This window comes from Pseudophryne corroboree, chromosome 1, assembly GCF_028390025.1.
Source record: "Pseudophryne corroboree isolate aPseCor3 chromosome 1, aPseCor3.hap2, whole genome shotgun sequence".
NCBI lineage: Eukaryota > Metazoa > Chordata > Amphibia > Anura > Myobatrachidae > Pseudophryne > Pseudophryne corroboree.
The window spans coordinates 818,433,684-818,452,776 of record NC_086444.1 but is presented as its reverse complement, the minus strand read 5'-3'; the positions used below and the strand labels follow the sequence as shown (position 1 = coordinate 818,452,776).

At 42.3% G+C, this 19,093-nt stretch overlaps 1 protein-coding gene across 3 annotated transcripts in view; it reads right to left on the bottom strand.

The window, feature by feature from the left end:
* The window catches only part of LEPROTL1 (leptin receptor overlapping transcript like 1), a 70,201-nt gene that overhangs the window by 30,758 nt on the left and 20,350 nt on the right, over positions 1 to 19,093 (bottom strand). The window contains exons 2-4 of one of the 3 annotated variants that reach the window (XM_063919473.1): positions 9,431 to 9,455; positions 7,910 to 7,985; positions 6,959 to 7,036 (exon numbers count right to left, since the gene is read on the bottom strand). In XM_063919473.1, the coding sequence (XP_063775543.1) occupies positions 6,959 to 7,036; positions 7,910 to 7,947 (116 nt within the window). In that variant the 5' untranslated portion in view covers positions 7,948 to 7,985; positions 9,431 to 9,455. The remainder of the gene's footprint in view (positions 1 to 6,958; positions 7,037 to 7,909; positions 7,986 to 9,430; positions 9,456 to 19,093) is intronic. The other 2 variants (XM_063919469.1, XM_063919476.1) reach the window with 2 other exon arrangements.

Sequence of the window (19,093 nt, the reverse complement as noted above, 5' to 3'; positions counted from 1 at the left end):
CTCAGAATGCTCCCCTTTTTGATTCTATAAATAACTCACAAGTCGTAGTCTATTCCTGGACTAACTGAAATTAGTAGACGAGTGCTCACCAGAGTGGGAACTAGCCAGATAGACTCAGCGACAAGTGGTGGATGTGTTGGAAACAGAAAACGACATCCACTTCTGCGAACCTACCAAGGCTGCAGAACTCTTACCTTTCAACCTTTCATTGTCTGCACAGAAAAGGAAAAAAGAACGGTATCGAACCGGTTAAAACGACTGCATCCCACAAAAGAATACGTCACCAACCATTGTGAAGGAGGCTAACTCACGAAGTTAGACTTACCAGTTGTATCCGCCGAGAGTGACTGAACAGAGGGCTCACCAAATAGCTGTATACCTCCCTCGAGTATCTCTCGGAGACAACCTCAGCATTTTCCCGGCTACACCTCCTGCCGTCACGCGGCAGCCTGCTGCAATGTTATAAAGTAGAATCAACATAAGCAAGCTTACCCACTCTGGGTAGGGTAATTCTATCGGATGCCTACCAGAATACAACACTCCCTCATGTGCATGCAATGCAAATAAGGCCAAAGTATAGAAATAAAATATCACTTAGCTTCCTGTGTATGATCCTTTGCGACCGGGCTCTGCGTCGACCAGGAGTTGACTGCCGTAATGTTCTCTCCGCGTCGGGAAGAGAATAATATACGGACTCCTTGAGGGATCGAAAACCAACTCGTCACGGCCAATCTAGAGCTTAATCAACAGAGCGATCAGCACATGAGAAGAATACCATTATCTCAGCATTCATGGATATACATAATGTAATACACACATATCCTAACCATGCATATATAAACATATCAACATATATGAATAAACACAAATTCCCAAGTGCTCTAAAGTGGAATGTAATTACACAGTTCTTCCAGCGTTATTTTCGTCGGAATGCAGACTGGAGGGTATTTAAATCTGGGGACCTGTAACAGACATCCCTCACCAAATAGTCACCCAAACAAGAGGCCAACAGGCCAATTAGTAAAAAGTTATTTTAATAACATATACACAGTTCAAAGTATAAAATTGTGTCAATAAAATGCAACTAAAAGAGTACACAGCCAACACGTTTGTAAGGTGGAATCTAGATATCTCCTCACCTTTTGCAAGGTGCGAGCTTGACAGGGAGTATCTTTACAGACTAGGTTGTGATTCTTTGACTGACAAATCCAACGCATTTCGTCTTATCGACTTTATCAGGGGTAACTTGTTTGGGGGAAAAATAAAAATAGTGGACTATTTGAGAAAAACTGCTACTTTAAATTGGGAAAATTATATGTATGTGGTATGTAAACAGTACCTACCGAATATAGGAAAAGGCTAATTTGCTCATGATGAATTAATATAAAGGATCATAACCTGAAATAAATATGTAAATAACACATTCATATAGGCCCTACACACTGGCCGATTTTTTGAAAGATATGAACGATCTCGTTCATAAATGAACGAGAACTCGTTCATATCTTTCAGTGTGGAGGCTCCAGCGATGAACGATGCGCGGTCCCGCGATCGTTCATCGCTGGTCCCCCGTCGGCTGTGCATGCAGGCCAATATGGACGATCTCGTCCATATTTGCCTGCAGTTCTATGGAGCCGCGTGACGGGGGGAGTGAAGAAACTTCACTCCCCCCGTCACTGCCCCCTGCCGCCGGGTCGCTCGTCGGCCGTATCCGCCGTCGGGCAGCTCGGCGGCGGGTCGGCCAGTGAGTAGGGCCCTTTAGATGTGTTTATTTTAAGGAACTAATAAAACATTGTTATTATTGTCGTCATTACTACAAATATTGACTGGACATACCTCTAATGTACGATTATTCAGAATCTCCTATATCTGGACTTAGTGGATGAAGCTCTTATATCAGGGCTCCTGATTACACATTTAAGAAGGAATACCTCTTAAGCTCTAATCGGTTGGATAATGGCGTTTTGTATAAACTACCTAATGAAAAGAGGAAAGAAATCCACTATGGACAAATTTATCATCTATTAGATTCTATTAATTAATTATAGGAAATACCATACCTTAAAACTAATTGGGCGTAAATCCTTACAGGGTCGCCTAGGAATACTATTGGTTATAATCTCTTAGGAGTGCTGACAACCAGCAGTTTTGCAAACTACCTAATGAGATATATAAATACAAAAAAATAGTGTTATTTATATAAAAATACCTATTGATGTGATTTAATAGTCCAGTCTATTGAAAACATACCTAAAGTGTGGTGTCAAATTTTAAATTCAAGACTATTTCTGATTCGGATGTTGACCAACGAAATTCTGGAAAAATCAATATTAATTTTCAATATTAATTTCTAGTGAAAGGCGTGTCAGTCATCAAATAATCGATATTAATTTTCAACACTAATTTTTAGTGGAAGGTGTATCAGTCATTAAAGATCACTTATAAATATATAGGTGTACATACCAAGAATTATATAGCTGGTTTAACAATCTCAAAAGTATAAGTGGTGCATTCCGACGAAAATAACGCTGGAAGAACTGTGTAATTACATTCCACTTTAGCGCACTTGGGAATTTGTGTTTATTCTTGTATGCTTTTGAGGTCTCCCAACAAAGATCTCTCCCGTGGTGCGAGATAAAGACACTACTGTGTATGTATGTATGTATGTATGTATGTATGTATGTATGTATGTATGTATGTATATATATATATATACATATATATATATATATATATATATACACATATAGATATATATATATATATATATATACACATATAGATATAACCTATACGCAAGTGGATTGTCCAGACCAGTCAGGTCCCTAGTGACAGTAATGTGTTGTGAATGTGTATGACCATGTACTGACGTGCCCCCGATGTGGATCTACTAGGAACGTTATGGTCGACAGAAACTGAGTAAATGTCGACAGCAAGGAATAGTAAGCGGGCAAAAAATAATAATCTTGGAACCCAGAGGGGTCTGAGGGAAGCATACATATACAATCTCAATAACACTCCATAATATATATATATATATATATATATATATATATATATATATATATATATATATATATATATATATATATATATATATATACATATATATACAGAAAAAGTCGCACTCACGTGTAATACTGGAACAACAGCTGGGGTGTCTTCCACAAAAATCCTCAAAGGGATCCACTTGTAGATACAAAAGAATGGAGCACTCACCAGTCTTTTCTTATGAAGTATTTAGCAAAAGTTTATTGTCCAGACAGCATACATGACTGTGTAATACAGTCCATTAAGGTTATCCAGAAGTAAGCTCAAACGTTTTCGGTCATTGCAGACCGTCATCAGGAGACATAAACATAATTTAACAGCCGTCCTGCCATCACATAAAGATACCATCAGGCTGATGGTATCTTTATGTGATGGCAGGACGGCTGTTAAATGATGTTTATGTCTCCTGATGACGGTCTGCAATGACCGAAAACGTTTGAGCTTACTTCTGGATAACCTTAATGGACTGTATTACACAGTCATGTATGCTGTCTGGACAATAAACTTTTGCTAAATACTTCATAAGAAAAGACTGGTGAGTGCTCCATTCTTTTGTGTATATATATATATATATATATATATATATATATATATATATATATATATATATATATATATATATATATATATATATATATATATATATATATATTTATTTTACACACATACATAGACACACAAATACAGGCAATAACAGCCAGTTAATTTTTTTACCCCAGAAATGCCGTTGATGCCGACAGGGCATCCACAAACAACGGTGTCTCCCCTAGCGTGTTTACTTGTTTTCAAGCACACAAAACCAACCTGCTAATACTTAATTTTTCGAATCAAGTACCTCCAAGCGTCGGCAAAACCGACAGTTATCCCCACAGCAGCTTGTGACAAAGCCCTCACACCTGTCGACATATGTCGACTAACAGATAGTGGGTAATAAACAGGGAAACAGTGAATTTATGTATCACAACAAGGATTATGCGTCCAATAGTAAACATAATGCTATATGACACCCATATAGCATTAAAAACACTGTGCCCCCCCTCCTTCTTACTATACAGTAAATCCTGGTGGGGACCTGAGGAAAATTGGGCTGACTCCTCTGTGAGGGCTAAGCTCCGCCCCCTCCGGGCACGCTTAAGCCCGCTCAATTATATAAATATATAATACACTAAAAACTAGCTGGGGACCCTATATACAGGGGGTAACCCCCTGTATAACTTACTTTTTGTCCCAACGCAGCCCAGGGCGCCCCCCCTGCACCACGGAAGACGTTGGTGTGTGGGAGCTATGGACCGCAGCGTGCACGCTGCGGTCTCCCGGCGGGGTGAAGACACCCGGTGTCCGGGTATGTTCCCTCGCCCGGGATCCTTTTATAAATGCCGCCCAGGGCGCTCCCCCCCAGCGCCCTGCAGGCCGATGGAGAGCGGGAGCAGAGAGCGCAGCGCTACCGCTGCTGCTCCCTCCCGTTCGCGGCGCACTGGCGGGGTGGGCACCGAAGCATGTCCCCCCCGCCAGTGATTTCATCTGTTAAATGATGCCCAGGGCGCTCCCCCCCCCAGCGCCCTGCAGGCCCGGTGGAGTGTGGGAGCCGGGAGCGCAGCGCTACCGCTGCTGCTCTCTCCCGTTCACGGCGCACTCGCGGGGCGGGCACCAAAGTATGTCCCCCCGCCAGGGAAGTACAGATTTTATGTTATATGCTGCCCAGGGCGCTTTCCCCCCAGCGCCCTGCAGGTGATGGTAAGCGCGGGAGCAGGGAGTGCAGCGCTACCGCTGTCTCTCCCCCCTGCAGCACCCTGGCGGGGTGAACATACGCTGTGCCCAGGCACCGTAATATGTCCCCCGCCAGCATTGTAGACAGTCAGCAACATGCCCCCAGGGCGCTCCCCCCCAGCGCCCTGCACCCTGCCAGAGACGTTGGTGTGTGGGAGCATGGAGCGCAGCCCTACCGCTGCTGTTACTTCAGTGACGGCAGAAGACTTCAGTAACGGAAGTCTTCTTTTCTTCCAATACTCACCCGGCTTCTTTCTTCCGGCTTTTGTGAGGGGATTGAAGGCGCGGCTCCGGGAACAAGCAGCTAGGCGCACCAAGTGATCGAACCCTCTGGAGCTAATGGTGTCCAGTAGCCGAGAAGCAGAGCCTTTAAACTAAGAAGTAGGTCCTGCTTCTCTCCCCTCACTCCCACGATGCAGGGAGCCTGTAGCCAGCAGGTCTGCCTGAAAATAAAAAACCTAACAAAGTCTTTCAGAGAAACTCAGGAGAGCTCCCCTAGTGTGTGACCCATCACTCCTGGGCACAAAGTCTAACTGAGGTCTGGAGGAGGGGCATAGAGGGAGGAGCCAGTTCACACCCAGTTTAAGTCTTCATAGTGTGCCCAAGCTCCTGCGGATCCGTCTATACCCCATGGTCCTTTTGGAGTCCCCAGCATCCTCTAGGACGTATGAGAAAGTTTATTAACACACACACACACACACACACACACACACACACTTACTTAGTGTCCCAGGCAGCCCTTCAGTCCTCTTGTCCATGTAGAATCCATGGGGTACCTGTAAAATTAAAAAACACACAGTGCACAGCCACAGAGCATAAATGCACTGTTTTAAAATGGCTGCCAGCCTTTATTTGAAAGAGACCCTCCCCAACCTGTAATGTCATCCCACTATTATAATGCGATAGATAAAATCGCACATAAGCTAAAATTGCAAGAAGAGTGTCAAAATCTCACGAAAAGTTAGTCAAAATCGGAGGTGCTGGACTCCAGGGAGTTCAGGGGAAATCGTATAGTCAAAATCGAACACACACAGAATCTCACCATGTGTACACACCTTTACACCTTGAGATATGCACTAACTTTCCTTAAGATTTAGACTATGTAGTCAAAATCTTACAAATTTCTCTCACCGTGTGTACACACCTTAACTTTGCTAGTGTCAGGCATATTCCTTTGTTGAAAATGCAACTTAGACTGTGCTGATTAATTTGATATATGACACTTGTATATTGTGTATGACTGAGTACGGGGCAGAACAGAACTTTTTTACAAAAAAAAAAAAAAAAAAGCTGCTGCTGCTACATTGTAGCACTTTGTATACAGATTCAATGACTCCGTTGCACAGATATATACAAAAGTGTCTTATTTGAGATTAATAAGAACATCCCTGTTGTGTTCTAGCTGCACAGCGTTGCGACAAAGACAGCAAAAAAGGCACCTGATGCTAACAGTGTCTCACGTGACCTGGTGCGCATAGAGGGGCCGTTTGGCATGACTGCAGCAATGATGTATGAGGACACATCTGTATCTCTAGTTCCTAGAGTCCAGTCAAGCGCTTCAATACTGCCCTAATAAAACACTCATCCAATAAATCTATAGCCTCCACACTCCACTGTCAGTGATTGCGGCCTCTTCCCACTCCCACCTCCAAGCCTTATGTCATACTTCATGTCACACACAATGACAGGCTGCTTACAGCCATGACATTTTATTGGATAAGTACTCCATTTTTGTCATATGCTGTCAAGTCTGTTTATGTTACCTTGCCAATTGGATATGCACTTTGTGTTATAAAGTGCAAAAAACTGTATTGTAACAGTTTTTCATGCTTCTGGATATGCTGGCTCCAATTTAAAAATATTTGTTTGTACATCACATAATACCCAAATGTGGCACTCGGCAGACTCCTCAATGAGGTCACATCAAGCCATATTCAGCAACGTTTCGGGCTTATTTGCCCACTTTCAGACAGCACAACACACACATAATTTGAGTTGCGAATAATCCCAAAAAGTTGCTGAATATGTCTTGATGTGACCTTGTTAAGGATTCCGCCAAGTGCAGCATTTCGGTAGATAGAGATATCTATATATTTATTTTTATCTATCTATTTTTTTTTTTTTTAAGGGCAGTCGATACCTGAAACGTTGGCTATCAACACTGTCTGCTGTTGCACGATTTAACTCACGAGTCTCAGAGTGCCTTCTACCTGTGGAGCTGTATTGGAAATGTAAAGAAACTGAAATCGGAGCAAGTTGCCATTATTGAAGGGAGTGCCGGACCATTATAATTTTTTTTTTATATATATATATATATATATATATATATATATATATATATATATATATATATATATATATATATATATATATATATATATATATATATATATACATATATACATATACACACACACACACACACATATATACACATACATATATATACACATACATATATATACACATACATACATATATTCACTTGGTTCTATAAAGTTAGTACTGTGCTTCTGTATAGAACTGTGAACTATTTTGTTTTCACATGACAAGGACAATGATACAAGTACCAAGCTACAAACATAAAACATCGAGTATGTCGTGTCCAAATAGACTGGGTTTAGCCGCCTAAAATGGCAAAACCTGTCTAAACTCCTGCTTTGGGTGTCCAAATTCCAGTTTGGACGACCAAAGTCCTGAGTTTGCACACATTTTTTCTTGCACCTATGGAGCAAAACAATTTAATTGCTGCCGTCCGGCGGACGAAAAATACAATTTAATCGGCTCCATTGAATTCAAAGAGCAGTAATATGTCTGAGACCTTTTAAACACATTAAAAACAATGTATTAAATGGGGTGCAATTGTGTGAAAAAGTTTACAGCCAGCACAAAGAGTGCCGACACCACACGAACAAGTATATTTAAAATATATATTTTTATTATATATTGTACTTCAAGATAAATACGATACATCTTCTCTATTAAACTCATGAACTGTGAAATGGCAGCTTGTGTTTACATAGCGTTCCATTACATAATTAAACCTTCCATCTCTACAATTAGTTTTCATTAAAAAACACCAAAAACTTACTTATATTGTGGCAACGCACATCCCAGCATCAGAAACATCAGTCCAATTGCCCCTCCAAATGAAAGGCTGATCAGAGCTAAAAATAAATGACAAATCAACATGAAAAACCATTAAATGGGAACTCCACAAACATTAGCAGGTCAAAATGAACTTTCTCTGCAGCTTACTTTATTGCACATGATAAAAGCGATTAAGTAACCAGTAACAAGATTATAACTACAAGCAATTAGCCGAGTGATTTCTCTTTTCGTGAGAAATGCATTGTTTACAGACCAACACATAATACAGCAATATTAACATGACTTTAGGTGCTTGGAATTTTCCCTCAACACCCCTAGGTCAGCGAGTGCTACATCATCTCATTTGAAATACAAACAAACTTTTTAAGACCGTTCCATCAACAGAGAATGTAGGTGTACTAGTGGTAAACTTGGATTACAATGATTTGAGTAAAAGCACATAAAAAGCAGCAGTCCTATACAAGGCATCTTACCACAATTTTCCAGTGTACTGCCTCCCATGCTTTCATGTATTCTGAAATGAAGGGAACTGCAGATTTCGGCATGAAGTTACCGCACCAAAACTTACAAAAATGGCATTAAGACATGGGTCATCTGTTCACACACCAGTTTTGCTCAGTGCTCCCAGAACTCAAGAATATGCATAAAACACAGTAAGTCTCTATACCCGAGGAATCTAACACACAGCAACTCAGTGTGTTATCTAGTCAGCAGACGGTCATCTGACCGACCTAATCCCTGGCGGATTTTTGGATCTCTCAAATTACAATCTAAAGCGACAAAGCTCAGTATTTTCTATCGCCACTGTGACCAAAAAAAATTACCACACCTAATTTTAAACCAGAATTTGCAGCTACTTTATAATCCGAACATTAGAGACTATAAAACATTTCTGTGCTGGAGTGGGAGTGTTACTATAGGAGAAGGCAAATGCCACTAGTAACAATACACAGTTTAAGCCACTGGGTGGAATTCAAATGTCTAATGGGACGGGATATTGGGGGTGGGGGCATATTACAGTGCGTCCGGAAACTATTCACGGCGCTTCACTTTTTCCACATTTTATTATGTAACAGCCTTATTCTAAAATGGGATAAATTAATTTTCCCCTCAAAATTCTACACACAATACCCCATAATGACAACATGAAAAAAAGTTTGAGATTTTTGTAAATTTATTCAAAAAAAATAAAAAAGAAAAAGAAAGAAAACACATCACGTTTCCGGACGCACTGTAAAATTTGGAATAACAAAGAGAAAAAGAAAAGCACTCTCTTGGTGGGACACTCGCCAACCTGGTATTGCAGCAAATAGCCGTTTAAAACTTAGCAAAAAAAAATACATATAATTGTATAAAGGTAGTATAATACAAAAAGAGCTTACTAAGGAATCAAGGAACAAATATACATTATCATCCCTAAAACGGTTTAAGGCAGCAGCTGCCTTCCACTCTTAACACTCAACGTTGATACAGGAGCCACACTGGTAGACAGACAACATACCTGTAATGCTGTCTGGGGAATATACCTATTGAAACAATATAAGAATTAAAAATGTAACTGCATTAGCAAACAAATAGGGTCAAAAATTACAGGCACATTCTGAATCTATTCAAGAAAAACCTGCATTGTACATGCTTATTAGCAAGTGGTTTTTATCTTTATGTTTTGTCTTTGTAACCCTTTTTTTTTATTATACTGCCTTTATACAATTATATGTATATTTTAAACGCAAAAATAAACGCTAAGTTTCAAACAGCTACTTGCTGCAATACCAGGTAGATGAGTGTCCCACCAACAGAGTGCTTTTCGTTTTCTCTTTGTTACTAAATGCTCATATACTCTCCAGGGGGGTGTAGTATGTTATGCTGGCGCTTGGGATCCCGGCCAACATCCGGCATGCAGGCAGCGGGGTGAACAAAAAAAAAAAAAAAAAAAAAAACCCTTGCGGGCTCGCTGCACTCATCACGCTATTTTTTCTCCCTCCTGGGGTGTCATGGAACACCCCAAGAGGGAGAATAGTTGTCGGTATGCCGGCTGTTGGGATTCCGGCATCGGTATGGTGAACGCCGTGATCCTGACAGCCGGCATATCAAATGCCTCCGCTCCAGGGAACACCTCCACATACTCAATCATACAAACATCCAAATTGGTGAACACTATAACAAAATTGTATGTTGATAATGGGATTTTGGTACTTACCAGGTAAATCCTTTTCTTTGAATCCATAGGGGGCACTGGAGTACTCTAGGGATATGGACGGTTACAGGAACTAGGCACTGAATAGTTAAACTTTGACTATACCTCCCCTCCATATCCCAGAGTACCTCAGTGTTTTTTACTGAGCCGAACTGGAGCTATAGAGGTTGACAATGAAGAAATACATATAACCAAAAATGGACAACAATAAAGTTGACACAAAACGAAACTGACAACTAACAGTTGACACCAACCCGATAGAATTTCTAATTTGAAACAGTCGGTAAGAGTGTGTTACCATAAAATTCCCTGCACTTACCACAACCAGGTAAACAACTGCTCTGGGTGGGCGTCCAGTGCCCCCTATGGATTAAAAAAAAAAGGATTAACCTGGTAAGTACCAAAATCCTATTTTATTTTTCATCCACTAGGGGTCACTGGAGTACTCTAGGGACGTACCAAAGTTTCCCCCCTGGGCGGGAGAGCTGTTTGGCACCTGTAACATTAGACGGCCAAAGCTAGATGCTGATGCCGCAAAAGTATCAAACTTGTAAAAGCGCACAAACATGTGCACTGAAGACGATGTAGCCGCACTGCAAAGCTGTGTCGTAGAACTCCACGACCAGCTGCCCATGACATTCCCGGAGAACGTGTGGAATGAGCTGTTACTGATGTAGGCGGCTGTAACCCAACATGAAGGTAAGCCTGACGTATGGTCAGTTTTATCCATCTGGGCCGCATCATAGAGAATAACAACGTATCCGTCTTAGGAACTGTAGACGTTCGGAATACATAAACTCGTAATGTGCGTACCACAACCAAAATTCCAGAATCTCCTGTTAACATAGGAACTACTATTGGATGATTGATGTGAAAAGAGGACCCTACTTTTGGCAGGAAAGCGGGATTCGTCTAAAATTCCGTTCTGTCATTATGAAACACTAAATACGGTGGCTTGCATGACAAGGCACCCAAAACTGAAACCCACCCTGCCGAAGCTAAGGCTAGGAGAGAAATTGTTTCCCAAGTGAGAAACTTAATATCCACTTGTTGTAAGGGTTTGAAACAAAAAGACTATAAGAAATCTAAACCCAGATTCAAGTCCCATGGCGCAGTAAGTGGAGTGAAATGGAGGCTGTACTTTGAGGACACCCTGCATAAAGGTGTGTACCGACGGCAATAGAGCCAATCTTCTTTGAAAATAAATTGACAACGCAGATATCTGCACCTTTAGTGTGGATAAACGCCGACCTCCATCTAACCCCATCTGTAGACATAACAAAAGATGGGATAACTTGAAAGATGATGTCGTAAACTTCCGAACTTCACACCAACCTATATAGGCACGCCAAATTCTGTAATAATGAGCTGCCGTAACCGGCTTCCTAGCTCGTAACATGGTTGGTATAACATATTCTGGAATGCCCTCTCTTTTTAAGAGGGCTGTCTCAACAGCCACTCCGTCAAACGCAGCCGCGCTAAATCGGAGAAAAAGAACGGACCCTGTTGTAACAGGTCCGGACGCAGTGGGAGCGGCCAAGGAACGTCCGCGAGTAGACCGCGGAGATCTGAAAACCAAGCTCTCCGAGGCCAATGAAGCGCCACTAGTATGACTGTGACGGACTCTCTTTTGATCCGTTTTAGCAACAGAGGGAGCAGCGGAAAAAGGTGGAAACAGATACACGAGACTGTATGGCCACTTGATTGTGAGAGCCTCCACCGCCACTGCCTTTGGATCTCTCGTTCTGGACACGTACTGGGACGTTTGATAATTGTGGCGAGATGCCATCAGGTCCACTTGCGGGTAACCCTACTTCTGGACCAGCATGTGAAACACTTCTGGATTTAATGCACATCCTGGATAAAAATCCCGGCAGCTGAGATAATCCGCCTCCCAGTTGTCCACTCCCGGAATGAATACTGCCGACAAAATCACCTCGGCCCAATTGAGGACTCGAGCTACTTCCCGCATTGCCATGCGGCTTTTCGTTCCTCCTTGTTTGTTGATGTATGCGACCACCGTCGCATTGTCTGACTGCACCTGAACAGCCTAAGCCTGCAGCATGTGCACTGCTTGTCGTAGCGCATTGTAAATTGCCCGGAGTTCCTGGACATTTATAGACAGAAATCTTTCGTAATCCGCCCAGAGACCCTGGAGCTGAAAATTTTGAACTACAGCTCCCCAACCTCTGAGACTCGCGTCCGCCGTGAGAATTATCCAATTCCAGGCGCCGAACCGTTTCCCTGCGGTTAGATTCTGTACTTTGAGCCACCAGAGTAGAGACTCCCTGGCCCTTGGAGACCACCTCACCCTGCGGTGAATCTGCAGAAGCGAGCCCGACCATTGTTTTTGGCATGCATTGCAGGCAGACACTGCACTCGTTAGGCCACAGCCAACCATTGCGAGCACATCCAGTTAAAAAGGACGCGAGTGAAGTCTTCCGAACTGAAGCGCTTCAAAAGCCGCCACCATTGTGTCTAATAGGCGAATGTACAAATGAACCGAGACTGTGCGAGGCTTGAGCACTAATTGTACCAGATGACGAATGACCTGTACTTCTGTTCGGGTAGGTAAATTCTTTGATTTACCGTATCGAGAATCATACCTAGGAATTGAAATCGTTGAGACGGAATCATTCAGGAATTCGCGTAGACAATGGTAGGAAATCAGATTTTCCCCCCACTCGGTCTGCGATCTATTCTCGTTTGGAACGTAGCCAAAGTGGACGTTGTGCGCCACTAGCGAAGCTGAGACGCAAGAACCAACTGCCAACTTCACAGAAGCTGTAGGCAGCAAGAAGTGTAAGGTGGTCTTTATTTAGGGCAAACCTGAACTGGAGTGCCCTGCCACTACAGCCTTGTTACCTCAAACCCTTACCAAAGCAGGGCGAAGCAACAGCCCTACTGCTGTGTAGGGTACACTCCGATAGATAGTTAAACGCCCAATAATTGCAATTGTCTCTCATTGGAAATTATTCAGCCTTCGCTGAGAACCTGACGTACTGGCCTGATGCTATGAGGGCTGTCGGCGAATTGACCGCAACAATCTAGCTGAAAACAGTAAATTTTTCCCTCTCAGGCAGTACATGCGCCCGCATTCCCCCCAAAGAGGACCAGTAAGGGTCTGTCTGCGCAGTCGAATTTGTCCGACACTGTGTGACCGACTCTGCAGCGAAGCTGCTTGTTTGATTATGCATTAAACTTAGTGATCATGTACCCCGGCCAGTAAGTACACTACGGAAGTAATCTGTGTATAAACCTGCATTACCGTGCATGTGGTTTCCAGCAATAGTGAATCTTCCTGTAGAGACATGCTGTCAAAAACAATTAATAAATTAAATTCCTAACAACCCCCCGCTCCCCCAGAGGCTGAATGTTGTAGGGCAGCAACCTGCAGCAAAGACCCAGGAAGTAACGTAAAAAATGGTGTCCTATCATGTTTTTTTATTATTATTATAATATACCGACATATATATATATATTACACCTGTTAAACCAGGATCTGAACCAGTGTCCATGCAATCACAATGTTCACTGTGGGCGGGAAGCCTAACCACTTGGCTACAGAGCCACCTGTAAAAATAATAAGCAAAAGCTGCTGTTTAAACATCAACTCTGGTGATGAAATGGTTGCTGTAGTGTCTTGCAATCCAGATGGTACCTGAACCCACAATCCCTGGTTTAGGAGGGCAGTGTCCTATCCATTAGGCCACTGGGGATCTGGGGAGGTGAGGCCTGAACTCACAATGTTTGCAGTGCTCAATCAACAGATGCTGTTTAATAAGCACTGTGTGCCGACCAATTGCGCCACTGTAGTCTTGCCAAAATAGATTTTTAATGTCAGAGATATAGATATATATTATATAGATAGAGATATATATATATAGATAGAGATATATATATATATATATATATATATATATATATATATATATATATATATATATATATATATATATATATATATATATATTATATATAAATGACGATCCGGCACTCCAAAAACATGTGCAATAGTCCCTGGTGCCCTCACTTTCCAAAGGGTAGATGCTCGTTCAAATGTGCGGCACTCAGGTTTACAAGAGTAAGTTAACACCACTAACAGTCTGTCAACGTTTCAATTTTACTCGAAAATTGTCATCAGGATGAATACAACAGTGAAGTAGCTTACCTTATATCCCCACCAACGTGAAGTGCAGTGTGCATCGCTTCGTCCGGCGGAGACCCGCTCGGCCGCTGCGGCGCTGGATAATGACGTCATCGCGTATTGCGCGATGCACGTACGTGAACCCGTCACCATGATAACCCGTTGTGACACTCCTAGTATAAACAATACGGCATTTGTAACATAGTTGTTGCGTTAAAGAACAAGGACACAGGCATGTATAGTTGTAGAGGGAATAGACACAACTATAAAAGGTGAAAAGAAATGCTGATAATTTAGAAAGGAGAAATAAACACTGCTGTAGGTAAAAAGACTCCTGTTGTATTAGCACCTTGTACAACAGGAGTCTTTTTACCTACAGCAGTATGATAGATACATACATACATACATACATACATACATACAAACAGAGAACCCAGCACTCACCAAAGTAAACTCACTTATCCTCAACAATTCAATAAATAAATGATGGGGGTTTAGTTGGTGTGCAGGCTTCCGTGCATTGGCCAATCCACCAACTAAACCCCCATCATTTATTTATTGAATTGTTGAGGATAAGTGAGTTTACTTTGGTGAGTGCTGGGTTCTCTGTTTGTATTTATTAGAGCGATGTGGTCATGGGCTACATGCACCCCGCCCTGTGAGTGGTAAGTACAGCTGTGTACCCCGCTTCTGTGGTGGAGAGTGCAGTGTTACATGCACCCCACCCTGTGAGTGGTAAGTGCATAGCTGTGCCCCGCTTCTGGTGTGGTGAGTGCTGTGGTTTTTCCTGTGTGTATATGAAGGGGTTAATCTATGGTTAGCTCTTATTAACCGTGGCCACTAGCTTTCTCATGCACCCCTGTGTGGACTTTATTATCCTGAACCTGTCTCAGCTGTTTTTTAGCAATCATCTTTGAGCCAGTGCAATAGGTGACTAGTGTGCCTTTAAAAGCCATAAAGTCTGTGGCAGGTACACATTACATCTAGCAGGCAGATGATGCAGCAGTGTGGTAGTCAGGTTTTAAGACTCTGTGATAGTGTAGGACCTGCATGAAGGTGGGGTACCTTGAAAATCGGTGTGCAGGCTTCCGTGCATTGGCCAATCCACCAACTAAACCCCCATCATTTATTTATTGAATTGTTGAGGATAAGTGAGTTTACTTTGGTGAGTGCTGGGTTCTCTGTTTGTATTTACTAGAGCGATGTGGTCATGGGCTACATGCACCCCGCCCTGTGAGTGGTAAGTACAGCTGTGTACCCCGCTTCTGTGGTGGAGAGTGCAGTGTTACATGCACCCCACCCTGTGAGTGGTAAGTGCATAGCTGTGCCCCACTTCTGGTGTGGTGAGTGCTTTGGTTTTTCCTCTGTGTGTATATATATATATATATATATATATATATATATATATATATATATATATATATATATATATATATATATATATATATATATATATATATACATATACATACATACATACCCCCCCATGTATTTTCACACATACTCAGACTATATATATATATATATATATATATATATATATATATATATATATATATATATATTTCATATATGCATACATACACATATATATTATATACCCATATACATATATCCAGATATATCCTGATTCAGAAGTATAATAATTCTTAGAAGTCTGAAACTAAATGTGACTACTCACAGGCTTAAAAACCTGAGAAGTCTGCTGCTTAACCGCAGCTTAGTTAATGGGTCCCGAATCCAGTGTGGTGTGGCTGTAGATTTAAAAATACCTATAGCACCTTGTATTCCCAGGTGGCTAACCAGGCCCAACACTGCTCAGCTTCCAAGATCAGATGAGATCGGGCGTATCCAATTGTGGTGTGGCTAAGTGAATTAAGCAAAGCTGCTGCAGGTGAGCCTGAACTCACAATGCTTGCAGTGCTCCACAGATACTGTTTTATAATCACCATGTGCTGACCAATTGTATAACACATCTTACTTTACAACAGTGAACATATCCAGTATTTGGCTGACCACAGCCAAGAATCAGATTTGCAGTCTTTGGGATAATATCATTATAAACAGTTATGATAAGAATAACAGTCTTTGCTGGTGTCTTACTCATTATACCGACAGACAATACAAAATACAACTTGCACGACTCAGTAAAAAGCACTAAGGTGTCTTTACAAATATATATCTGGCCAAGTGCAGTACACGTCAGCAATATCCCTGGTTCCAAATTCCCCTTAACACCCCTGTTCCTTCAATGGAGGAGAGATGTAATACAGGAAATTCTGGAAAAACAACAGGAAAAATGGTTAAATATGCAGACTTATAATTATGTAAGCAGATTTAATAAACATACTATGTTGCATTCAAACCTGCACATATATGAGCAACATGTATCCTGTTTAACAAAGACTTAATAGCCTATTGTAATACATATGCAGCGCTGCTGTATTCTAGTAAACATACTTCTTTATCAACAAGAGTTGAATCATGAGATTTTATCCAGTGACCCTGACATTTCTGTGTGCAGGGAACATCACTGTGGCATCAAAGTTACTCACATTTGTGTGCCCCCCCTCCCCTCCCCGTGCTGCGTGTATCGTTCTCTATACACGGAGCCGGGCTATGGTGGAGAGGGAGCCGGAAGCGGCATCGAGGCTCAGAGCGGCGGGGGACACAGCATAAACAGCGGCGCTGAAAGTGACGGCGGGCGGCTGAAGGCAGCGGCCGGCGGCCACACACACAGTACCCCACACAGCAGGGCGGCAGCGTGAGCTGACCGCCCCGTTCAACATACCTGGACCCTGTGGTGAGGGCAATGACGGGGCTTCTCTGTAAGCACTGTCAGCCTTTTACTGCAGGTGACCTGCACGTGGTAGTGAGGGAGCTCTTTTAGAGAGGTCCGACACCCACAACTGCTTCAGCAGCTTTCCTATCCCAGACCCTCGCCTTCTTGGAAGGGGGAAAGGGATTCCAAAAAAAAAAAAAAAATCAAAAAATTCAGTAATTGTAGATCAACTTCCACAAGCCTAGTCTCGGTGAGCACCGAAAAAACACTGAGGTACTCTGGGATATGGAGGGGAGGTATAGTCAAAGTTTAACCATTCAGTGCCTAGTTCCTGTGGAACCGTCCATATCCCTAGAGTACTCCAGTGACCCCTAGTGGATGAAAAAGAAAAATCTACAGTCAACCATCATTTATTTTTCTGATCTGTCTAGACTAGGGGTGGGCAACATGTGGCCCGAACTGATTCTGCCTGGCCCGCTGTCCCCACCAGTGTGCAATGACAAGCGGACCGGCTGAGCCGCTTGTCATTGCGCTACGAAGCTCCGAGATGCGGCGCCGCTGAGGAAATACCCGGTCACGTCATAGGGTCTGCTGACCGGGATTTCCTCTGTGACATCAGGTGCTGGGCGGCATAGGGGCGGAGCCACGGCAGGAGCGTGCAGAGGGTAGCAGCAGCGGCTCTGTGCAGCGCAGCGGATCTGGCAGAAGGCAGTGGATAATCTGGGCAGCAGATATGCCACTGTGAAAAAAAGACATCAAAGTTAAAGCTGCTATATGGGTCCAGGGAAGGGGGCGGAGGGGAGGGGGGCAGAGACTGCTGTATAGGTTAAGGGGAGGGGGGTAGTGACTGCTATATGGGTTCAGGGGTGGGAGAAGGGGGGTAGAGACTGCTATATGGGTTTAAGGGAGAGGGGAGGTTTGAGACTGCTATATGGGTTCAGGGGAGGAGGAGGAGGAATTGGGCGGGGAGCTAGTAACCAGCTGTGAATACGATTGATAACAGCATTACACAGGATGCTGTTTGTTTTTCAGCAGTTTTTTTTTTTTTTTTTAAATTACTGGATGTGTTTTTTTTAGGCATTTGTATTTTGCCTGTAATAAACTACGTATGCAGTGTAATGTATAGTGTGTGTGTAATATTATATATATATATATATATATATATATATATATATATATATATATATATATATATATATATATATATATATATATATATATAAAAAAAAGAAAAATGGAGACTAGCGCCTAGGACAATCCTAGTATAGACAAATATGTGTACTAGATATAGCTAGCTACAGCCAATCAACACCCCCCATCTATCAGTGGGTGGCAGCTCCTGCCCAAAAGTGGGTTGCAGATATACAAAATGAAGTGCAACAGAGCGCCTACTGGTGTATTAGCATGTAATAATTAATATGTGATAATTCACCATGTGAAACAATGTGAATTATTTCAGAGAACAACTTATCTCTCTATACGTCTTCAATTCTGATGACTTTGATGCATGTAAATTAAAAGAGAAACATTGGTTTATACAGTACACACTAATATTCCTTAATTAGGAACCTTTGTGGTCCCAGAAACCGAATGAGATATTGGTTAATTAAAAAAAGACAATTTTTTTCCCGAACCTTTTGTAGAATTCTCCAAGATCATTCCAGGAGGTGCGCTTTTGATTCTAGGAGACTTTAATATGGTGTTAGATCCTAATATGGACCACTCTCGTCCAACTCGAACCCTCCGTAGTAGTCCAACCCAGGATCCCTCAGGCAAATTTGGTCAACTGCTAGCTGAGTATGCGTTGTATGATGTATGGAGGTCCAAGCACCCAACAGTGCAAGACTACACTTTTTATTCCCATGTTCATAGTTCGTACTCTAGAATAGACTTGGCATTGGTGGATAAGTGGACGTTAGCGTCTATAAGTAAAGTTGATATATTGCCAATGTCTTGGTCGGACCATTCGCCACTTGTCGTAGTTTGGGATACCAGAAAACGGGTAGTCCCCCACGGTCCCTGGAGACTGGGCTCGCAC